This window comes from Typopeltis vanoorti, chromosome 6 (assembly GCF_054136105.1).
Source record: "Typopeltis vanoorti isolate ZY-2024b chromosome 6, IOZ_Tvanoo_1.0, whole genome shotgun sequence".
Lineage (NCBI taxonomy): Eukaryota > Metazoa > Arthropoda > Arachnida > Uropygi > Thelyphonidae > Typopeltis > Typopeltis vanoorti.
In genome coordinates this window covers 154,215,129-154,241,481 of record NC_143554.1, presented here as the reverse complement: position 1 = coordinate 154,241,481, position 26,353 = coordinate 154,215,129, and the positions used below count along the sequence as shown (strand labels likewise).

The 26,353-nt window shown below is 35.9% G+C and overlaps 1 protein-coding gene across 5 annotated transcripts in view; it reads right to left on the bottom strand.

Annotated features, from left to right (window-relative positions):
* Positions 1-26,353, bottom strand: part of LOC150106115 (uncharacterized) — a 171,668-nt gene that overhangs the window by 88,191 nt on the left and 57,124 nt on the right. For all 5 annotated transcript variants that reach the window (XM_090394488.1, XM_090394490.1, XM_090394491.1 and 2 more), the window contains 2 exons: positions 11,281-11,439; positions 3,595-3,753 (listed from right to left, as the gene is read on the bottom strand). In XM_090394488.1, the coding sequence (XP_090250614.1) occupies positions 3,595-3,753; positions 11,281-11,439 (318 nt within the window). The remainder of the gene's footprint in view (positions 1-3,594; positions 3,754-11,280; positions 11,440-26,353) is intronic.

Below are 26,353 nucleotides of genomic sequence, written 5' to 3'. Positions count from 1 at the left end.
TTCCCTCTGGCATCATAGCTTCTTTATTTCTGCATCATTGCCATTATCCGATGTGACATCTTCACAACTTGTGCAGATGTCACAAGTTGTGAAGTATGGTGCCTGAATATCAGGTCCTTGTCCAACACCACTCCCAGATCACTTTATGAAGAATCTAATCCATGTCAACCTGATAGTCCCTGACTAGTTTGTAATTTTTATATATATGTCTCATAAACATATATGTCTCAAACCAAATCCTCCTCTTCCTCCTATTCATGAGGCTTTGCAATTTACATTCTCTCAATCTGTCCTACTCCACATTCCAAAGACAAGCCCACTGACCATCGTTGAATCATCTCTGGACCCTTTCCAACATATCCTCTTCACTATGAAAACCTGGCAAAAAATCTGTGCACAATAAACTATATGAAGCCTGATCAAGGCCTTATACAATGGCATCATAACCTCTCTATTTCTGCATGTCAGAGCCCTTCACATCATTGCAATTATCAGATGTGACATCTTCACAACTTGTGCAGTCTGGTCCCTGAATTTCAGGTTGTTGTCTATCATCACTCCTAGATTTCTCATTTCCTCTACTTCCTTTAAAGTTTCCCTACCAAGTGTATACTTTGCATCCCATTGTTGCTTACCAAATCTCAAACCTTACACTTTGCAACACTGAACTGACAGTTCCACTCACTACCTGCCCATTCATGCAATCTATTTAAGTCCTCTTGTAAGGTCATAACATCTGCTTGACACTGCATTGTTCTCCCCAGTTTTGCATCATCTGCAAATAGCTACATATCACTAGTTAAACCCATCCCAATATCATTAACATACAAAATAAACAACAATGGTCCCAAAATTGACCCCTGTGGTACACCATTAGTGACCTTCCTTTTTCAAGATACTGCACCCCCTGTATACGACTTTCTGATACCTATCTGACAGCCAGTCACTGATCCAACTCGGAAGTCTGTTATCCAATTCCACCTGTTTCAATTTATTTAATAATTTGTTGTGTGCAAGCTTTTGCAAAATCCAAGTACACCACTATATATATACTTCTTCCCTGTTCAAGGTATTTGTCACCTTGTTATAGTACTTAAGTAAGTTTGTAAACATGATCTTCCCTTAATAAACCCATGCTGATAACCACAAATAATACTGCTGTTTTCAATCCAATTCTGTATCCTACTTCTCATCAATCTCTCTAGTACCTTCAACCACAACTCTAGATATACAGATTGGCCTATAATTTGAAGCCACAGCCCTATCACCACCTTTATGCATAGGAACAATTTTACCTTCTTTACTCTGCCTTGGAACTTGTGCTGTTTGTAAGTCTCTTATTAAACAGGCATGCCAACTCCGTTGCTAATTCCCTGGAACATTCCCTTATTGGTGATATGTCATCAAATCCTATTGATTTATTGATGTCAAGATTATTTATTTCCTCATATATCTCCTGCTCACCTCACAATTAAGCCATATTCTTCTATGTTCTCTACACTTAAGTTCCTCATGACTCCACCTTGATCAGAATGAAATACTATCATAAATTGATCAATGAATACCTCAACAATGTCTTCTGCAGCAGTTGCCATTCTACCATTTTCATCCATTAACATCATCTTACCATGATCATTCTTCCTTCTTCTTGCCACATTTCTAAAAAACACTCTAGGATTTTTCTTTTCTTTGCCTGATTTACCAATTTCTCTCATACTGCACTTTTGTTTTCCTTACTAACTGAGTCTCTCTCCTGGCTTGTTTTTCATACTCTACATGTAATTGATTATTGTCATTATTCATCTTGTACTGCCTCAAAATATTATACTATATAGCAGGGTTTCCCAAACTGTGTTCCGCAGAACACTGATGTTCTGTGGAAAGTGAATAAGTGTTCCGTGAAAAATTATCAAAATTAATATGAGCCTGGAATGGTTTTAAATGCTGAAACAAGTTCAAACATGTTTGAAAATCAGGAGCTTCTCATTTTCCTTGTGAATTGTGCTATTAAGGCCAGCATGCGCTGGCCTTGACTCAGCCACACGCGATTTCAGCAACTCTGAGTATGAAGTGAAGTACAGAGCTATCTGTTTTAGGAAACTTGCAGTCACAAGCAAGGTCAATGCGATGAGATGTAGCCTGGCACACCTGTAGTGCGCTGTCACATATTTGCAATGCGATACAGCCTGCTTCAGCAATAGTGTGTGCATAGCTTTACATTGAATATGAGATTGATGATACTCGACTCTAACCAAGGTGTTCCATTAAAACATCAGGATTTGTGAAGGGTTCCGTCATAGAAAAAATTTGGGAAATGCTGCTATATAGTATACTGTATATTGTACAATATATATTACAATATATTATGCAAACTGGTTAGAAAATAAGAATAGTTAACTAGTATAATCAACTTGTAAGTAGGTTATATTGCTTTGGTATCATCCTGACATTCAACCTCATGTACTAGCATCCCCAGCATTAAGAGACTTCAACAGACAATACTCTACTTCTTAATTTGGAACACCAAATAAATCCTTATGCTCTTCTCAAGTCTCATATTTTGAGAGGGATAGAACTTTCAAAGAGTCAGTTTCAACACACAAATCACACTGCATGAGGTTGAGCCAAAAAAAAAAACAACTCTGAATTAAACAGAGCAGAATCCCGAAGAAACTACTTTAGTCCTCTAAATAATAGTTATATATGGTAAATAATTTTAGTCCACTAAATAAATTAAAACAGAACTTTTTTTAATCCACCTTAGATCTCCAACGAGCAGGGTGGTCATATGCTAGACAATAAAAATTATCTGATACCTTAAGACAGTCACAAATTCCCATACTGGTAGTAGGTTTTCAATCAATGACCTAATGGTTGGAGCAGTACCAACGACAGGGTGTAGCATAGAGGCAGCCTGCCTCATGGCATAGCTTAATAAGGGAGCTCATTCAGCCATATTACAGTAGATGGTGTCGCTATGATAACAATTACTGTTAGCAATGGAAAGAAGTTTTTCCAAGCTTAAACTGATTAAAAATTATTTGTGAGCAGCAATGATCCAAGAAAGATTGGTTAGTCTTACATAGCTTATAATTTAAATTTAGAAGAGCTTATAAACAGTTTTATTGGGTGATATCCCTGTAGTGCAAACATTTAATTAATATTATTATGTAATCGTTTTGCATTAATGTTTCTCTTGTGATAAAAACAAAATAGCAATTGCAGAGTTTCTTATATTTTTGCCTTATAATTCAGCAGGAAGTGATATTTAATTGTTTGCCTCAGAGCGTGATCTAACCTGGTAACGGCCCTAGGTTGGAGAGTCATGAGTGTTTCCCTGGGGTTCACAGCTTATTGACTGAGTTATGATTATTATAAAAGATATGGAACAACATGTTGTTTTTCCCCTTTGATTTCAATGTTTCTATATAAAGAATATGTTTCTTATGCATCATATATAACAAAACCATTAGATTATTGGAAATTCATCCACCCCCACCACTTTCCAATTACAAATTATTTTATTAAGGATCAGGATAGCCAGGTATAAAAACATTTTATATTGGTATTGAATAAATATTTATTTTGATTTACCATCAGAGCTTTCATTAATACATTTTCCCCACAAAAGGAACATTTGACCATCTTCTTAGGACATCTGACATTCACGTGATCATCATAATTTATGCGATTCACATTAGCAGAACAATACTTACACTCAAGCTTCTCAAACTTACAGTCATCTTGATGGTCCTAAAGAAGATAAAATATAATAACTGTCACTCTAATATCTATGAGAGCATTATACAATATTCAACATTTTTTCTGCATAAATTTAATTTACAGCTTCATGTGTAATTATGTTTTATGATTTTTGAACATAATCTTGTTGTAAATCAAAATAATTCTAATTGGATTTGTAAGTTTTCCAGTTTAAGGAGAGCAATTATTCTTAATCATTGCACATGCTACTTAAAAGTTATTTTAAGTAGCATCGCAATGTTTGCTGCTCTGAATGAATTTGATTGTTCATTTGTTCTGCAGGTATGTGCAGAACACATGTGGGATTAAGAAGCCTATTGAGCATCTTCAGGTCAGAGTCATTTTGTATAAGGATGCATAAATATGCTAAGTGACAGATATTCTTGCATTTCATGAATTCACTGTTAGTTACCTATTTGATAAAAATACCTACAAAGTATTTAACTTACTTTTTAACACGAGTCTTAGATTGGCCCAAAAATGCCTTTGAAGTATTTAATGAGTCTTAGAATGGCCCAAGTTTCAAAGGAATGGAAAGAGAGCCAAATTGTTTTGCTTCATAAAGGGGATGATAAGCAGGCCCATTTCTACATTTTGCGGGTCCCTGTGCAAAATGGAAAAGCGGGGCCCCTTAAAGTTAGTAACCTTTATGGAAATTTTAAATAGACGAATATCTTGTTAATTAATTAAATCAAATATGAAAAATATTTATGCACATCAATAAACAAATATGCTCTTTAGCATCAATTTAAGTAAAGGGAAAAAAATTAGTTAAAAAATAAATGTTTGTATGTATATGATATATTATTTTATTATGTAAGTACACATTATCACATAAATATGCCAGAACAATGATTTATTTAATAATATAAATAATAATATAAAAATATGAAAAAAAAATCAATTTTTACTATAAAGAATGAAATATATGTATAACAACTTATAAGATTTAAAAGAAATCTTAATATATTAAACTTTATTTAACCTAATGCTCTTATCAATAAAATCATTTATAATGCTATCAAAATTCTAATTTTTTGCAATTTCATACTCTATAGATATTATTGCTAGGGATGATAAATGTTCTTGAGACATAGAAGATCGCAAATAGGTTTTTTATTAATTTTAATTTGGAAAATGACCTTTCTGCTGATGCGACTGTAACTGGACTAGTCAATAATATTTTAAATGTTGTAGTAATATTTGGATAAATATCTGACAAATTATTTGCAATGATGAATTTTAAAATAATAATGGGTGCGACAATATTTCTAAAAATAATTAATTCATTGTAAAATTCAGATTCATCAATATCTGTATTTAATTTTTGATACAGCTGTTTGCAGCAAAATTTTAATTAATTTTCTGTCATTTTTCTTATTAATTTCATATTATAAAGAAATCCAAATGATTTTTCATGAATTTCGTACAATTCAAATCTTTTTTTGACAGATTGTAGAGCGGTATCTAAAATTACAAAAAAGAAATTTATCCTAAAATTATCTTTATCACCTATGTGTGATTCATCAGGCGTCTCATAATCAAAAAATACTTTTCTTCGATGTACTCGACTTTCTTTAAATTTAATTTCTATTTCTAATAGATTTGAGAGTTCTTTAGCAATCTCAAAATAGCTATCAAATCCTGACATTCTCTGCTCTTCAAAGTACTGCGCTAACTCTTTAATATGCTTAGTTGCTACGTCTATGGAAATTTTTGCATTTTATAATACTGTACTTACTAAATTAAATTTTGACAAAAGCTCATACCAAATTACAAGGCTTAGTATAAACTCAAATGAATCTATTTTTTTATATATTGAAACCACTTCTACTTTGATAGTATTATCTGATGCAGTTTTAAATAATTCTTTTAGTCCATTTAAAAATCCTGGAATTTGAAAACAGACAGCTCTAACTGATTCTTTCTACATTCCCATCTTGTATCACATAATGGTTTTGGAGTTAATGGTTTAACAAATTTCTTTAACATATCCCAACGTGAAGTTGAGGCAGCAAATAATGTATATATTTTTTGTATAACATTAAAAAAAATTATTGCTATAATTGATGATTTTGTGACATTCCCTAAAATCAAATTTAAATTATGACAGGTGCAAGGAGTATAAAATGCCTTTTCATTTTCATTTAAAATGTAAGCACGGACTCCGTTATATACTCATGTCATATTCACTCTATTATTACACCCTTACCCTCTACTATCTGACAATTTAAGATTTAATTTATTCAAAAGTGATTTTATATTTTCATATATACCTTTACCAGTAGTGTGATTAGTTGTTAAAAACATCAAAAAGTGTTCACGAATTTCAATATCTGCTTCAAATATATATAAAAATTTAAAAATTACTGAAATTTGGTCCTGATGACTAACATCATGAGTACAATCGAGAATTATTGAATAGTACTTTGCCTGTCGCATCATATTTACAATATTTTGTGAATTTTGGTTCCCATATCAACAATTAATTCATTTTGCACAACGGGTGATAGATGCGAATTTTGTTTCTTACCTATAATTTTTTTTCCCGAACATCGCATTGAATGGATCTTTTAAAAGTGGATCAAATTCTGCAATTAATTCTATGATTCCAAAAATATTACCATTATGGGCTGTGTACAAAGTATCAAAATTACCTCTAAAAGCTAAATTATGTTTGGATAAATAAAGAATTGCTGCTACTATTCATCTTAAAACATTTCTTAACCGTTCTGCTTCAAATTTTATGACATTTTGATTTGCCTGATCAATTGTGTTGTGATTTTTTAAATTACATTCCATTTGTGTTCATGAATACATGCATTTCATGTGCACTGGATTTCGTCATGCGACTTTAATCTTTCACTTACATGTCGCCAGTCAGAGAAGCCATTATTAGATTAAAAATTATCATCAGAAGAAATAATTTGCAACAAAAACAAAAAATAGAGTTGGAAGAGTTTGAATATACAAGATATCTTCTGTTTTGCTTCTCTCCATTTGCAATTGTGCTAACATAGTGAGCTGTGGAAAAACACCTCTTGTTGTCATCATTTGGAAAATCATTTTTAGTTGGAGGAGACGGTGGACCACATTGTATAATTTGTGTTAGTGTTGTGTTGTTCAAAATTTTGGGCCATGCTGCTGGATCATCAATAGTAAATAGTTCACCTTCCTCTGGTGTCTCAGTTTTAGGATCTTCAATACTCACTGTTTGACCAAACATCATGTTCTCTGCTTCCTTTGAGTATTTCAGAACTCTCATTATTAATTAATGTTGAAGCCGAAGAACTGTTTGTAGTAATTTCAAAACTCCCGTTATCAACTGATATATCTGAACAAATATGAGTTCAACTTCATAAATTTAAACAGTGAATTTCTTTGATGTTCCTCAGCCGCTTCTTTTTCTTGTTTTTGCTTTCGTTTTTCATGACCACTTGGGTATTTTTTTCCATAATAATCTCTCTCATGACTAGTCATACTCTAGAATTAATTACGATAGACTTAATTATAAAATAAGTTAATAAATTAAAACAAAATTACTTACTTGATAAATAAAATATATCTAAAATAGATAATATTAGAAAATAAATAAATCTAATATAGATTGAAAACTGCAATTGAAGAAAAATTTTGATGTCGGATAACCTAAAACCAGTTTACAAAATATATTTTTTAAGATGTTTTGCAAGTAATGTCACATAAAAAATTGCCATGACAGTACGTGTATATGCTTACTTGTTCATAAAATCATAAACTAAAATAAAAAAAACTTCTTACAATTATTAAAAACACCTGTTTTAAAATGCACTTTTCCCTATTTAACACTGTGTTGTACGATATTGTTATATACAGGGTGTTCGGGATAAATTTGACATATTTATAATTAATTATATTTTTCCGTAAGTTACATGTATTAACACACACTTCTCTTCATTTAAAAGTTTGGACCCTTCTTCATTCATATACAAGATGTCAGAAAGGATGGATAGCTGGAACCCACCTGAATCATGGAAGAGAATAACTTGTATCATGATGATTCGTGCCCGCCATCAAAATAAGGATATTACGACTGCTGCCCAATGCTCCCTGAATACAGTAAAAACAATCAGGAATGAACTAGAGACTTGCAATGGTGACTACGAGGATGTAGCAAGAAGAAAGATCCCTAGCAGACGATCTGATTGCGTTCGTACAGCAGAATTCCTCGCAAATCTGCAGGAACAGGTGTTGAAGAACCCTGGCATTGGAATTCGGGCTTTGTTCGTGGAGTTGCTAACTGTAGTCAAGCCCTGGATAACAAGGGTAGCCAATGGTAGGCTGTATGTATGGCAGCAGGATTCGGCCCCTTGCCACACCTCTGGGAAAAGTCAAAAATGGTTGTCTGAAAATTTCTACGACTTCACCAGTCCAAATGTTTGGCCTCCAAACTCCCCAGACCTTAACCCCATGGATTATTTTGTATGGGGCGCAGTTGAAAAAGACACCAATCGCACTTCCAGTAATACAAAAGCCCAGTTAATGGATAAAATTAAAACAGTTTTTGCGGCTCTTCCCAGGGAGACTGTAGCATCAGCTTGTTCGAGGTTCCGAAGCAGAATTGAAGCTGTGATCGATGCTAATGGTGGTTATTTTGAGTAAATCTTGTTGATAGTATTGTAATTAACTCTGCCTGTAATGTTTTTTTGTCAATTCATTAAATTTAATAGATACAAAGAAGATTTTCTTTTTCCTTACGAAACTGTCAAATTTATCCCGAACACCCTGTATTCTTAGAGTACTTTCAAATACTATCGCTCTAGTGCTACAATCTTATTTCGCTTACTATAACAACAATAGTTGGTTGTAAAATTATATACATATATTTTTTTATACAATAATTTCAATATTAATTTATATAATAATTAAAAAAAATAATTGATTTATTTTTTCAATTTTTTGTGCTTTGTGGGGCCCTGTGCCACCGCACAGTTCGCACACCCATGAATACGGCCCTGATTATACGACTAAGGCTTCAAATTATAGGCCAATCTGATTGTCTAGAGTTATGATCAAGTGTTGGAAATGCTAGCGAGGACAAGGATTCGGAACTGGGTTGACAGCAGCAAAATTCTCTTTGATGGCCAGCATAGGAAGATCATGCTTTAGCAATCTGCTTACTTATCATAACAAGTACAATGAACAAGGGGCATACATATACAGTTGTATATTTAGTTTTTGTTAAAGTGACTTCACGGAAAAACATAGATAAACATAACTTAGTTCAGACTTAGCTCTAAGTCTGAACTGTTGTATATGGTTGAAGTGTTGAAAGAGAGGTTTCACTGGAATGAAGATTGTAGGCTACATTGGTTAGACTTTTAATGGCACCATATTGTTGAGGCATGTGTGAGGTGGAGAAGTGTATCTGGCTGTGTGAGTGTTTTCTGTATACAGTAAAGGAGAAGATATCACCTGTTTACCAGTATTCCCTTGAACCTTAACACTCCTAAAAAAATGTTTTTCCTTCTGACAACATAGATCTCTTTTAATTTGTCATTGATTCTGAATATTTTTCTTGGTTTCTACTATTCTACTATTGATTCTCCTCTCTCATCCTACTTGCCAATTTTTACTTGGGTTAAAAAAAAAAATAAAAAAAAACATTGAAAAATGAGCTGAGAGCCTGTGTAGCTCAGTGGATGTGGTGTTTGCACACCATGGCGCTTGACCGCATGAAAGGAGACTTCTTGGTTTTGAATCTAGTCAGCGACTAGAAGAAATTTTTATAAGCCTTTTTTCGACCGGTTCCCAAGTTAGTCGATCTCTGGCACAGGCAAGCAGGCTTTTTCTTCCAGAAACTTGGGTTTTTCATCCCGTAAACTCAAGAAAATCGACCGTAGAACCCACATTATTTCAGACATTAAATACGAGTGTTAGGGTTAGGGACCACGAGATGGCAGCACTTGTTGAGCCGTCTCTCTTCACTGCGTGCCGCTTAATTAGTGATAGCCTTGTGCCAGCTATCTCTGATTAGGTACCAGTGTTTCCGAAAGTTAGATAGGGCTGAAATGGCCTTGCCCTTTCAACCCTATCTAACTATCTAATTCCTGTATATAGGGCCTTGCCCTATATACAGGAATAAAAAGGCGTTAGCTGATTTTTTTTTTTTTTTTTTTGAAAATTGAGCCACAGACTCATCTGTCCTTCAAACCACCTATCTGGCTAAGTTATATAGATGATGTGTTCTCATCGGCCTCATGGCCCAGACACATTAGGCTCTTTCCTCTGTCACCTAAATAGTCTACATGAAAGAAACCAGTTTACAATAGAAAAGAAAACTAACAATAGTGTACATTTTTTAGGCAAATGGTAACCTCATTCCTTAATTTTTTTATTTATTTCAATTATTGCAGAAGTTGAATGATGTGCTCAATATTGTCAATGATGAAGAACACTTTAGAAGTTGCTTTCAGTTTCTTTTCTTTTAATTTAAAGCAAATTTAATTTCCATGTATACCCTTTTAACCATACCTTCCACACATTCTCTGGAAATTATGAAAAATTTGATTCCTTCTTTAATAAGAAAGTAGAAATGACATATTTTTCTTCAACTACACTAGAAACAGCTAACATTTTGTGCTTCAAGCAGAAAAAAGCTGTTTACTCAGCAACTTAATGTTCAATAAAGTAAAAAGTATAAAATATTCAATATTATACATTTTAAAAGTAAAGAGCTAACTCTAAAAAATGACATATGAAGGAATTAAACATTATTATCAATATGATTATCTGAGACCTCAAGTTCTCCGATAATCATAATGATATAGCCTCTATATCATTATGATTATCATGGCTATAAATCACCAAGGGAGGTTATAAATCACCGAAACTAACTGTCATACCTTTTCTTAAATTCATTCACACTAGATGCACTCACTACCCCTAAAGGCAAACTATTCTACTCACTCACTGCTCTGTGAGAGAAAAACTTAGTTCTTATCCCTTTCATAACTGCAAACAAACAGCTTCCATGAATGCCCTCTCCCCACCTTCCATATAATGAAATATTTCATGACGGAAAATCTGTTTGATATATCTTATTTTAGTGAAGTGAGCACTCATTACATTCAGTAGACACTGTCTACAGAAAAATACAATATCTCTTTCAACAGCTTGACAGGAAAATTATTTTGTTAGTGGTTTTGCTAACAGCTTGAGAGGAATATTTTTTTTAGTGATTTAACTAATTGATGAAAAGTGTCAGAGTTTTGATAGCTGAAGAGTAAGAATAAAATAAATTTAGTTTGGCAGAGAAAATAAATTTTTAGGAAATGATCGCAGTTTAGAAGAACAGTAGCATGAAATCAGTTGATTCATATATTCCATTTTTTTTATTTTATTCCATAGTGTCTTCACTGTTTCGTGGGATGTAACAATTCATTGGAAATTTTCATCACCTTGCAATTTAGTTAATTTACTAATACAGAAGTTTTCTGTATTAGTAACTTATTTTCTTTTAGAAATTTACTAACTTACTTTTAGGCACTTCATCAGCACCTCTTTTCCACAAAAGGAACATTCCACCATTCTTTTTGAACATTTGCTGGACACGTGATCCTCATAATTCATGCGATTCACTTTGGCTTCACAATACTCACACTGAAGTTTAACAAAGTCACATTTGTCTTCATGATCCTAGAGGATAAAGCATAAAACTTATAATATTTTAGTGATTCTTATCTAAGAAAGCATACTCATAAATATCATCAGATACGTAGTCTCTTTTTCATTACTTTTTCATTATTAGTCTCTTTTTCATTATTTAAACAAATGCATTACACAAATGGTTATCGAAAAGAGGATGAAAAAACTTATTCTATCTGATTTAAAGATATTTTGGGTTGTATTTAAAAACTTGATGATGAAGTTGGATATTTTTTAAAGAAAAGTAAAGTATTAAGTGAGTGACAAAGATAATCTAGTTCAGGAGAGGAAAAAAAACGTGGAGAAACAATCACAATTCAGAAGAAAATACCTTGGAATTATATATCAGTGATCTTGTTTAAATCTACACAGTGTTTATTTATCTTGTTTTTCACAAACCCATGAGTACATGGCCAAACATTAATCATAATTAGAAATGCTCCTTCTGTATTCGATTTTTTGTACTATTTCTTCCCCAATTTCACAGTCACATAATGCACACTTATTTCCTGAAATCATTCTTTTACAATTCTTATATGTGCCATTGTGCATTACACTGTTAATTCTCAGACAGATTTCTACTCGCACAACCACAGCATCATATGAAATACAGAAAGATGACATCCAAAGGAACAACAGAAGTTCTGGTGCTATTTTGGAGTTACAATAAAGGGTCTCCTAGCTTATAATAAATTTAGTTTAGTCTGGGTAGTGGTCCTTCCCTTAATGCATAACATTATACATATCTACAAGGAGATGTGCTTTGCATTATGGGAGATATTGAGATAGGAATGATGTTAGCTTGGTCCACCTTTGCAACGAGTTGCCTGGTGTTGTACTACCTTACCCCAGTCCTGAAGATACTTTCAGGCACAAACTTTGTTTGCTCACACTTGGATAAAGGATTAAACACTAAATTTATTATAGTCTAACCAAGTGAAAAATAAACTTTTAACATCTCCTAGCTTAATCAGCAGGAATATCACTACACTAAAACTACACCACAATCACCACAGCTTATAAATAGGAGATGAGATATTCTAGTAAATAAACTTGTTCAATCTGCAATACAATGTTGTTTCCATCTCATCTGAGTCCCTGGAGGTCTCTCTTAATAATAATAATAATAATGCAAAGCACACCTCACTTTCAGATGTGTATAATGCTAAGCATTATGAGAAGGGCTACTATCCAGACCAGTTTCAACTTTTGTCGAGGTTCTGTTAATATGTGGAGGTAACTCTCAAAAAATTTTCGAGTTATAGATCTAAATGTCAGTGATCCTAAAACACATATGGGCAACCCCTGGCCCACGGGCCGGCCCTCTACTTCTTTTGATCTGGCCCTAATCTATTTCAGCGAAGTTTGTCTGAGTCATGGTGGGAGAAAACATGCTATGTTCTACTAACTCACATTAAGCTGACGTCATATGACTTGCGCAAAACAGACTATGTTTTCTCCAACCAAGGTCTCTTTCTCACTTTGACTAGCGGCGTGCGTGAACGTGTTACAATGTGTCAGTTCAGTACTTGTGTTGGTGTTGTGCTTTGTTCAGTGCCTGCATTGATGTTATGTTCTGTTCGGTGCCTGCGTTGATGTTATGTTCTGTTCAGTGCCTGCGGTGTAGAAGACAGTTTTGTTTGGCAGTTCTGAATATCGGTTATAAATTTGGGACAATGTCAGGGGTTATTGCAAAAAAAAAAAGAAAAGTAGATGCAGAGAATCGGCATTTTCAAGACAACTGGATGGAGGATTATTATTTTATTCTGAATAAAGGTTTGCCTGTATGTTTGCTGTGCAACGAATCTGTATCCGTCAACAAAGAATATAACTTGAAGAGACACTTTACTTCGAGACATGTGGATCACCTAAAAATTGATGGACAACTACAAAAAGATGAAATACAGAAGTTGAAGAAGAACTTGGATACCCAGCAGCAAATGTTCAACAAACAAAGAACGCAGCACCACAGCATTGCCAAAGCCAGCTTTGTGGTAAGCAAAAATATTGCTAAGCATTCTAAGTCATTTGGTGAAGGAGAATTTATCAATGAATGTCTGCTGGATGTTGCAAGTATAATATGTCCTGAAAAGAAAAAAGACTTCGAGAATATTCGTTTGTCGAGACGTACTGTTGTCCAACAGATAGAAATTATATCTGATGATATCAAAAAAAATTTAAAAGAGAAGATTGCTAGATTGGAAGCATTTTCAATTGCTTTGGATGACAGCACCGATGCCTCCGATACATCACAACTAGCAATATTTATTCGAGGAGTTGATGCTGATTTCAACATCCCAGAAGAATCATTGGCCCTTCAGCCGTTAAAAGGAACAACTACCGGTGAAGATATATTTGAAACAGTCAACACAGTCTTCGAGATATTTGGGCTTAAATGGAGTTCATTATCTGGCATATGCACTGATGAAGCCTCTACAATGGTTGGTGCACAGAAGGAATTTATTGGAATAGTTCATGAAAGAGCAATAGAACTACAGATCTATCCAGAAAATTTAACAAATTTTCACTGCATTATCCACCAACAAAATCTGTGAGCAAAATCGATTAAATTCACAAATGTTATGGAAGTTGTAGTAGCCAGTATTAACTTTATTAAGTCACGTGCACTTAATCACCGTCAATTTAAGGAGTATTTGGCAGACCTATTTTCGGATTATGAAGATGTGTCTTATTATTGTGAAGTGAAGTGGTTGAGTAAAGGTAAAATGTTAAAACTATTTTATGATCTGAGACAAGACATTGCAGATTTTATGGACTTAAAGGAAACACAATTAACTAATTAAAAGATGATGAGTGAGTGTGTGATTTAGCATTCCTTGTAGATGTCACCGGATACCTAAACGAACTGAATCTTAAATTGTAAAAACAAGGACAATTGGTTCATGAACTACATGGACATGTCAAAGCTTTTTGTAATAAACTAAGATTGTTGGAAAGTCAGATAAGAGCTAAAAATTGTTATCATTTTCCTACTCTAGCAACTCATAAAAATATCTCTCATAATTGTTATGGAGATGAACTGAAGGAACTAATAGAGCAATTTGATACAAGGTTTGCCGACTTCAAAAAGAAAGACTCCACATTCACTATATTTGCTCGTCCAATGGATGTTGATGTAAATAATGTGCCAGAAAACTTACAGAACTTATTGAGCTTCAGGTGGATTTAGTGCTAAAATCACAATTTAACAACATTGCTTTGACGGAATAAATTTTTTTTGGTGGAAGAAAAATATACAAATTTATGTGAATTTTCAAGAAAAAGCATTTGTCTTTTTGGCAGCACATATATGTGTGAACAGTTTTTTTAAAAGATGAAATACAATAAATCAAAAATTCGGACAAGAATAACGATGAAAACCTTGAAAATTCTATGCGGTTATCCTTAAGTAATATTAACGTCAATATTGATAGCCTCGAAGTTGAAGTACAAGGCCAATCTTCACATTAAATTGTTATGTCATTCATTATATTATAAAATTTATGTAGAGCTTTAAACCAAAGCAAGTATAATAAATGGAATTTATAAAAAATTCCATTTATTATAAATAAATGAAATATAAAGTAGCAACTTGTGTTAATTCATTTAACATTAATTTATTTTATTTAATAATTTGGTCTGGCCCTTGTCTCGGAGACAGAATGATAATTTGGCCCCCAAACTAGGAAAGGTTGCCCATGCCTGCTCTAACAGATCACTACTCTAAACTAATCATTTCTGACCTGACTAATGCCAAGGCATGAAACTCAGCAGCAACAGGCAAAAACCTGACACTGATCAGAACCTCTCTATTCCCCAGGAAGAAAGCAGGGCCAAAGATGAACATCATTAATGTTCAAGTGTAAGCTTTCTCCAAAACTCAGACAATCCCTTAGATTATCCGATCAATGAGTGAACTGAAGGATCATTTAACCCATTACTCAGTGATGGTTCCACCCAGTGACAGACTCACCCTATCAAAGAGTAGAACTGCTCTCAATAAGTGACCACAAAGGATCACCACCAAACTCATCACTCCTGACCTGGAGTCATTACTCCTGAACAGAAAACTCAGTGGTGGCCCCAATCATTAACAGAGAAAAGCCTGCTGCTAAGTAGAAACTCTCTACTGCCCAAAAGCAAAACTCAAAGAAAAATATCATTAAATATCATCACTGGGAGCCTGACCAAGAAAGGATACCAAGGTTTAACATAACATAACAGAACTGATTACAAGGGTGAAGATAATGCTTTTTATGTTCCCTGCTATCTGATAAGGATACAGTGAGGGGAAAATATATAAGCTGTTTGCTCGCCCTGAAGAGGCATGGAGATTATGCATCATTACAGGAAATTAATATGGTTTTTGGTCTTTTGTGTTTGAATAGACCCGTTTCATCATACTTGACAGCTTGCTGAACCAGTTCATTGGAGTGAGTAGACGTCTTTAGGAAGAACTTTGTTGCTAGACATTGTAAGGAAGAGTATATATAAGGGATATTTGTGTCTCGATGAAGATGAACGTGTCTGACAAACTATGGAGTGTTCAGAATCATTGGTAAACATTTGTTTTGCACACATTGCAATTTGAGAGTATTAGTATTGGAGGTATGGCTCCAGACTGGAGAAGCATAAGTGATTATAGGACGAATCATCAGCTGGAATAGAAGATTTAATTCTAATAAAACTGCTTAACTTGCTGTTCCTATTAATGAGGTGGTAGAGCTGGGCGATGGCTTTAGATGCCTTTACACATGGGGCCTTGATATGATGGTAAAAAGTTAGTCTTTTGTCCAGTATTACACAGAGATATTTGGTTTCTGTCTGACAAGGAAGTTTGGTATTAAACAGGAAGACGTCTCATATAGGAGATACCAGTCTTCTAGTGAAGAGCATGGCTGTGCTTTTTTGGGAGTTTACTTGCAATCTCCATTTGGAAGGATACCAAGGTTCAGAACGTAGAACGTTATTGGCTTGATGGGTGAAGCATATAATGCTTTTCATATTCCTCTTTGTTTGTGAAGGAAAATCTTTGAATGGAGTGTTATTGAACTTTAAGCTCGCCCTGTGAGGGCAGTGAGATTAGCTGTGTTCAGCTGGATGTAGGATTGACTTGGGCCTTGGGTTTGGGATTGCTTGTCATTATTATTATTATTATTATTTGACACCTCCAGGGAGTCCAAAGACTCATCGAGGGAAAGTGTGCCAACAGCATCGAACGATTGGTCCCCTTCCAACTACTAACCACGCTCAAGCTTGCTTAACTGAGCCATTAGCAGCAGAGGCTCTACCAATCGACCAACCTTTGCTGGCATGGTAAGAACTTTCCTGCTAGATCATGGAGAAGGGAAAAGATATAAGAGATATTAAATTATAGATGGATCTGGGAGTTTCAAATAAACCAAGAGGCATCTAGAATCATCCTCAGGCACTTATTCTGTAATCTCTGAAGTTTCAGAATGTTTGAATTCGTGGTCTGGCTCCATGCGGGGGATGTGTAAGTGTTGACCAGTCAAATGGGTGGCGCTAGTGTCCTTGGTGAATGTGTCGGTCATGTTTAGTTAGGCTAGAAAATGTGTTTTTAAATTTAAATATAGTGTGGCTTTTTGTCTCAAATTGTGCTGCAGTTGTGCATCGGTTAGATACAAGTGTCCTTCAGTGGTGTTATTGTTTGGAACTGTGTTGTATATATTGTGTTTTCACTGCCGTTTGTTTCACTACTTCAACGTGTAAAGATGGTGTCCAATAAGAAACGTCAGCGGCGCGCAGGACTTCTACTTCTACACAAAAGGCTGGCTCAGCGTTAGATTTTTCGCAATGGATGCATTGTGGAAACTGCTACATGTATGCACCAAAGAATATGAAGGATCTGTGGTCGGTCTGGCTAAATGAGAAGAACGAAAATATCGACGTATGTGAGAAGTGTCAGGATAGGCTGGAGCGTTTAGGAATGGAAGCTGACATTGGGACCGTAGCAGAAGAACTTCGGCGGGAGTTCATGAAAATGAAAAATGGCCTTCATCTTCTGCATGAGGAATTGGAAGTGCTCAGTAAGGAGATACTGGAAGTTAAAACTGAGTTTAATGTGTTAAACAGAGAAATTAGGACTATAGAGATTACTTCAGATGAAGTAACTAGAACAGGATTACGTATGGGTGAGTCTTTGGTGAATGATGCAGTAATAAATAGTATGGGAGTGATTGGGAGTCAACAAAATAAAACCACAAGAGCCCTAGAAGAAACGAGATGTCGTGAGAGTGTGTGTGAGGGGGGTAAGTAATAGAGCATTGAGTAATGAAACTGGGAGAGTCATGCTGAATAGCATAGAAAATGAGTCCATGAGTGACGCTTGTGTGGAGTTGAATGAAGTTTAGAGTGATAAGATATATGGTGATTCTATGATTAAGGGTATGGAGAGTGGTATGCATGAGGAGTGCTTGGCTGGTGGGACAATAGAAAGAGTGGCTTTAGCAATAAAGAAAGGGCATGAAGCAGACAAGATGATAGTTATGGTGGGTACAAATGACCTGAGTGGTGGTATAAATTGGGTAGGAAAAGATTTAAGAACATTGTTAGATATTGTGAAGAGGAAAAGTGTCAATGGGAGGATAGTGTGTATGCTGCCTAGTTTTGACAATTATGAGTTAAGTAGATGAGCGATGATAATAAATGATATGATTGCAAGAATGTGGAAAAAAAGAGGTCTGGAATTTGTTCATGTTTGGAGTGTGTTTGAAGGAAAAAGACAGTTGTATGCTAGAGATGGGCTGCATCTGAACATGGAAGGGCATAAGTGATCTGAACAAGCTAAAGTAATTGGGCAGAGAAACTAATATTGAAAAGGTTGAGTGTAAGAGAGAGAAACTTTAGCACTGATTGTATATTTATTGATCCTTATTCACAAAATAAATTGCAGAAGAGAGGGGATAAAAATCGGCATGGGACTACTGAAATTAGTGACTTATATATCAGTTCTAAAGCCGGTACAAGATCTAGAGGGAATCTGCAATTTTTGTATACTGATGCAAGAAGCATTTGAAATAAGAGAGAAGAATTTTTGGCATAAGTCAGTGCAATCTCACCAAAAGTTGTAGGCATTAGTGAAACTTGGCTGTCAGTAGAAGATGTGGTCACTGGAATTGAATGTGATGGGTACAGTATTTTCAGGGAGGATAGAGAAGATAGAACAGGGGAGAGGAGGATAGCTGATGTGTTGCAGTCAAAGAAAGTAGTATATCAAGATGATAGACATGTGAATGAGAGTTCATTTGAGGCGGTCTGATGCGAAATAGTGACCAATGCAACCAAATATACAGTTGGATGCTGCTATAGGCCAGGGAGTACAGGGGGGGGGGGGATATTGAATTCATGCATCAGCAAATTAGTGCAATGAGTGCAGGTTTAGTGATTATTATGGGGGATTTTAATTAAGTTGATACAAATTGGAAGGAGGAAATATCATGTAGCAAAAAGGAAATGGAGTTCATACATCTTCTATGAGATAATTACTTGAAACACACATAAATGAAGGGACACGTGGTGTGAGAATGTTGGACCTGGTTATTGGTTCAGAGGATATATGCATAAGTAAGGTGTCCTCGTTACCTCCAATTGGTAAAAGCGATCATGTGGTATTGACTTTGGAGGTTGCAAAATCTGTGGATTTTTCTATTAAGAAGGGGTATATACGGAACTACAGGTTAGGCAATTATAACAAGCTTTGGAGTGAGCTTGCAGTCATCTCATGGCAGAACATATTGCAGGGGAAAGATGTTAACAGTGCATGGGATAAAATAAGCAGGTATCTGAGGAAAGCAATATCAGATTGTGTCCCCATGGTCAGGAAGTCAAACAAGGCAGGTGTTAGATGGATGAGTAGTGGTATCAAGCTTGACCTGCAAAAAAAAAGAAAATGTTATGGAAAATTTAAAAGGAGAAAGGCGATCAGTACACCCATGAGCAGTACAAGGCTCAAGCTAGGAAGGTTACCAGCATAGTAAGAAAAGCTAAATCAGATTGTGAGAAGACCTTAGCCAAAGAGATCAAGGGTAATTCCAAAGAGTTCTTCCACTATGTGGCAAATAAAAGGAAGAATGACTTCGGAAGGATAACTTCAGTGGGTGCTGATGATATTGAGGTGACAAAATCAGATGTAATAGTCGAGTTACTGAATGATCACTTTTCAAAAGTCTATCACCCAAGTGAGGATATCTCTGTAACTGTAGAAATAACTAATGTGAGAAATGAAGCTAAGAAATCAGAGGTATTTAATATTGCAAAATTAAAATGCAAACACTACTATAGGCTTAGATGGAATATCAGCTCGGGTATTGCGTGAAAGTGCAAATGAATTGTCAACCCCTCTTACTTGGATATTTAATTTAAGTTTGAACTCTGGTATGGTCCCTAGGGAGTGAAAGTTAGGCAAAGTGGATCCTTTGCATAAGGGTGGCTCAAAAACTGCGGTAGTTAATTACAGACCAATCACCATCTCAGGAGTAGTGGTAAAAGTATTGGAAAAGTTGGTTAAAGACAAAATTCAAGAATGGGTGGATCAGGATATGATACTCTATAGAGGCCAACATGGTTTTGTTAAACGTAGATCCTGCCTTAGCAATCTATTAACTTTTCATAATAGAATGACATGTGAGTTGGTCAAAGGAACTGGCTACACAGTGGTACTTCTGGATTTTGCTAAGGCTTTTGACAGGATACTCCATGGAACACTGTTATGCAAATTGGAGCAGATGGGAATGGATACTAAATTGGTGATATGGATAGGAGAATGGCTCAGGGAGAGATACCAGGTGGTGTATGGAGGAGCCGAGTCCAGGATGAGGCAGGTGACAATGGCCCAAGCACAGAGCCTCAGGGCTCTGTGCTTGGGCCATTGTTGTTTAATTTGTATATAAATGATATAGGATGGTTTACAGGGAGATATTCAGTTGTTTGCTGATGATACAAAGTTTGGTAGCGCAATAAAAAATCAAGCTGATGTTGAAAGTTTGCAGGATTATTTAAATAAGCTGGTAGAATGGGAAAAAAGTAATGGATGTCAGTTCAATGTGGAAAAGTGTAAAGTCATGCATTTTGGGATTAAAAGATTACCAGCTGTGTACTACATTGATGAAACAGTACTCCAAGAGATTGATGAGGCTAGGGAATTAGGGGTGTTGGTAGATAGGAGATGAAGTTCAGAGGACACATTGCTAAGGTGTCCAAGATTGTACATAGGATTACTTGGTTGTTGAGGAACACACTGACATCCAGAGATAAAGAGGTTATTCCCCTTTATAAAGTGTTGATACTTCCATATTTGGATTACTGTGCTCAGGTCTGGTCACCTGGATTCCTTGGAGATGAGGAGGCTGTGGAGAGGTTTCAGAGAAGAGTGACTAAGTTGGTTAGTGATGTAAAAAATGATCCCTACATTGATAGATTGAGAGCTTGTGGATTGCAGAGGTTGGTTGATAGGCGGAGAAGAAAGGATATGATAGAAACATTTAAATTACTGAAAGGTTTTTATAGGATTGATGCAGGGGAAATGTTTCAGCTGTGTGATAGTGATGGAAGAACAAGAGGTCATCCCTGGAAATTAAAGAAGAGTGTGGTTGTTTTGTGGACTTTAAACAAGCTTTCGATAACATCAACAGAGAAATCCTTCTCAAAATTCTACTAGAAAAAGCAATAGACAAATATATAATACAGTTTCTGATAAAATATTACTCTAAGACAAATGCAATAATTAAAAAGGACACTCTCACAACAGAACCCATAGAGATCCAAAAAGGAATAATGCCAGGATGCTCATTATCCCCATGCCTATTCAACATATATCTAGAAGAAGTTGTAAAGAAAGCAATAGACAATGAGCCTGGAATCAATGTCAATGGTTTAAACATAAATAATATCAAATATGCAGATGATCACGTCCTTCTTGCAAGAACCTCAAATGAACTACAAAAGTTGATCGACAAGCTAAATGAAACCTGTAAAACATATGACATGACAATAAATATACAAAAGACAAAAGTGATGAAAATAGGGAGGAACAGAACTACCATCTCAGCCACCCTAAACGGAGAACAAATAGAACAAGTAGACAACTTCATATACCTTGGATCAAAACTAACAGAGACAATAGATGAACTCGAAACAATCAAACACAGAATAGCGATAGGATGGACCACCATGGGAAAATTACAGAAAATCTGGAAAACAAACAAGATATCTAAACAAGCCAAAATCAAATTATATGAAGCAATAATTATACCAACAGTCATCTATGGAGCAGAAGCATGGACAGTTAAAAAAAGAGAGGAGAAAAGACTGCTGGCATTTGAAATGAAATGCTTAAGAAAAATAAATAGAACAAGTTGGATAGAAAAGAAAACAAACATCACAGTCAGACAAGAACTATTGTATAAAAAGACAATAATAGAAAAAATTAGAAAACAACAACTGAGATGGTTTGGATACACTGTACGCATGGATGCAGACAGACTTCCTAACATCCTAATCAATACTTTTCCAACTGAAAAAAAAGAAGACCTGGAAGACCAAGAATTACCTGGCTGAAATTAATAAAGAACATCTCGGGATGCAGAACATATAAGGAACTTTTTCAATCAGCAAGGAATAGAGAAGACTGGAAGATCCTGCTCAAGAGAAGACTCAACCCGTCTTAGACAGAAGAGAAGAAGAAGAAGAAGAAGTGGTTAACAAGGGTGTCAAAACAAGGTTTTTTGCCTGGAGGGTGGTGAATGAGTGGAACTCATTGCCTGACTTAGTTGTGAGCTCTTCATCTGTAAATGAATTCAAGAAGAGATATTACAGATATTGTTTTGCTAGTTTGGGTCTCTCACGATGAGTGTACTGACTCCATGGAGATACCTGTAATAATAATAATAATAATAATAATAATAATAATAATAATAATAATAATAATAAAAATTACCATCTTGTAAATTGTTAATTTTTTGTGTGTCCAGTTTACTTTGTCTGTTGATCATAGGGTAGAGCTATGCTAAGACTTTGGATGTCTTTGAGGTAATGTAACTTATATGTTTGCTGAATAGGAGTTTACTATCAAGAATCACTACAAGATATTTAACTTCAGTCTGCCATGGAATATTTACTTCTAATAAATAAATGTCCTCCATGCTATGAATTTTCTTTCTAGTAGACAGTATGGATGAGCTTTTCTGGAGGTTAACTTGGATCCTCCAGTCCGCCATCCACTTTTCTAAAATGCGTATGCTGGTTTGAAGTCTTCTAGTTGCCAGTTCTGTGCTCAGAGATCTTGCCATCAATGCCATATCATCTGTATATAATGCAGTGAATGTTGTTCTTGGGTTCAGAGGGATGTCCGCTACATAGATTGAGAACAAGAGAGGGGCCAGAAGAGATCCCTGAGGCACGCCTGCCGAGACCCTGTGTCTGGTCGAAACCGTTTCACTGACCCTGACCTGCATATATCTGTCTTTCAGGTAAGAGTGGATTATTTTTATTAACTTCATTATTATTTTCTGGTTTTTCTTTAATTCCAGTAGAGACTTAATTTCCTTACTGGGCATGTTGGCTTTTGGTGGTTTAGCTTTGGTCAGAACACAAGCTACATCCAGTCTAATATCTTTGGCGAAGCGGTTTGGAAGGTGTCGTATCCCGCGTTCAATTCTTATCATAATATCTTCAGCAGATATTCTTCTGGGCGCGTTAGCGAAGTTGTGGTCATATGCGAGGCCGTCGAGTGCTTCAGGTTTTACACTAAATCACGAAAGGTTGACTACCATTTCGGTAGGAAGTTGTGGTTTCGAGATTGAGTTATTTTTTAAATTTTCAAATTTTTTGATGTGTCGATCTCGTACTTTTTTAAATTCTTTCTCCGCTGCAGTGCACGAGATGTTGTATAAAATAGACCAAAATTTTGTGGCTTAAGGTGCTTGAAAGGTCATCTTCAAGTGCCTGTATAGCTAAGTTAGCATCATTCAGGAAACGGTGAGGCATAGCAATTTGTTCTATGAGTAAGGCTTGGCTGGCACGGTTATAAATACGAAGAGCCTTTTGCGAAGAGAAACGGTACTTGAATTTCACACAGTTAAGAATTACCTGGTTATCCTGTCAGAATTTTAGGAAGGTGAGACGATTCATTTGTCTTGATAGCTTTAACTTCATTTTATCGTAATGACATGGTTTATGTGCGATATCATTTCCGTGGATTATTGTAATTCTCGTGGAAAGGCTTAGACGTTGGTTATGCATTTTTTACTAAGTAATTTAAGGAAACTACAACTTCAACTAGGATATACATTAAAAGAAATTTTAATATACTTCAATATTTCGGCAACGTCACGTTGTCATTTTCAAGAAATTAAGAACAAGACGTGCACTCAGGCACAACAAACAGTAAATGAGGAAGAAGCAGGAAGCTATTATTTCTCCTAAAGTCCTAATGGTGTCCCCTAGTGGGCAATGTTGGTATTCTTGGGTGATTGGGCTTGGTTGAAAGGTCTTCTGATGTAAGTTTCCAAAATTTAGGCAGTCTGTCTCATGCAGCCAAATTTGTTGAGGTTTGGATTGTTTCTTAGGACTGAAGCTGATTCCATGAAAAGCCTTTCATATTTGTATTTACTACGGTGTACTATCGTGGCTTTCTTCCACCGTATTCTATGGCAGGTATCCAACACATGGTCAGCAAGACCATAGTGGCTGTATTGGTGAAATTGTATTGGTAATCACCAAAGCTGATAAAGGGAACGCCACAGTATTGCTTAACCAAAAGGATTACACAGGTAATCTGAAAGCTTTATTGTTAGATCAGGCTACTTACCTCCCTATCGAATACAATCCCACCAACTCACAAATTAGAAAACTCCACAGGCTCCTTAAGAAGGTCACTTCTTGGCCTGTGGAAATCACTAAAAAATTAAAACCATTTAACTCCATACCCCCCCCCCTCGTATGCATGGACTCCCAAAAATACATAAGGAAAATGTGCCATTACATCCCATAGTGGATCGCATTGTTTCCCCCACATACAAACTAGCTAAACATTTGGCCAAAGCTCTCTCACACTATACTGGCAACACACCTTCACACATAAAAAACTCAGCCCACTTCAAAGCCAGCATAGAAAACCTTACACTCAAACACACACATAATGGTCAGTTTTGATGTCTCCTGCATATTCACAAATGTCCCACTCAAAGAATCCTTAGAGCTAATCCAAGCTAAATTTCCTCCCGATATCACAGCCCTTTTTCAGTTCACAATGAACTCAGGTTATTTTGTTTGGCATGGAAAATTCTACAAACAAATAGAGGGGACAGCTATGGGTACTCCACTCTCCCCACCCTTGGACAACTTTTACATGGAGAATTTTGAAGAGAACGCCTTAAACTCTGCCCCACAAAAACCAACCATTTGGCTTTGCTATGTTGATGATGTGTTCGCTATTTGGCCACATAGCTCTGATGCACTCTTCTCCTTCCTAACACATATAAACAACCAACACCCCAGAATCAAACTCACCCTGGAAGAGGAAAAAAACAACTGCCTTCCTTTCTTAGACACACTAGTCACCCGCCAGCCTGATGGAACCTTGGTTTTCTCAGTCTATAGAAAACCCACCCATACAGGCAGATACATTCACCAACAATCCCACCACCCCTCCCTGCAACAATATGGAGTCATTAAGACACTACACAACAGGGCTAAACTTATCTGTTCAAATGACAATGCCCTAACCACAGAACTAAACCACATTCTCAACACTTTCTCAGCCATTGGCTACCCCCCCAAAAAATCCAAAAAATATTGAAACCAGTAAACCACAACCCCCCTCCTCCCCCTCCCTCACAACAAGGATTACTCTAAATCCATCACCATACCCTATATCAGAGGCACCTTGGAAAAAATTACAAAAATCCTAAAAAAACATGACTTAACTTCTTGTTACAGACCATATAAAAAATTGGCATCCCTTATCCGCTCTACTAAAGACCTCCCCCCCCCCCCCCCCCAGACCTACCTGGTGTATACCTGGTCCCTTGCAGCTGTAAGCTGTCCTAATTTGGCCATACAGGCAGGACAGCCAATATCAGAATTTCAGAACACAAGGACTACATCCGGTTTCACCAATACAGCCACTCTGGTCTTTATGACCATGCGTTGGATACCTGCCATAGAATATGGTGGAAGAAAGTCATGATAGTACACTGTAGTAAATACAAATATGAAAGGCTTTTCATGGAATCAGCTTCAGCCCTAAGAAACAATCCAAACTTCAACAAATTTGGCTGCATGAGACTGCCTCAAATTTGGGAAACCTACATCAGAAGACCTTCAGCCAAATTGCCCAAGAATACTAACATTGCCTGCTTGGGGGCATCATAGAACTTTAGGAGAAATAATAGCTTCCTCATTTACTGTTTGTTGTGCCTGCGTGCACGTGTCTTGTTCTTAAGTTTCTTGAAAATGGCAACGTGACGTTGACGAAATATTGAAGTATATTAAAATTTATTTTAATGTATATCCTAGATGACATTGTAATTTCCTTAAATTACTTAGTAAAAAAAAGCCTTTAGTAATGATTTCTACCAGCCGGTGTACTTGTTGAGCTGTACTATGGGCCTTATGGAAGCCAAACTGTTCGTTAGGCAAAATTCTTAACTTTATCTATTTCTGCTTGGAATCTTGAGAGGATCACTTTCTCTTTCACCTTTCTGAGGCTGGACAACAGGCTTATGGGTCTGTAGCTTTTGGGAAGGTGAGTATTTTTCCTGGCTTCATCAATGGCATGATGGTGGCAGTTTTCCATGTAGTAGGAAAATGCTGAAATCTAAAAATGGCATTTTGTAATGTTGACGAGATGGACTATGGCCTTTCTTGGAAGTAGTTTTACTAT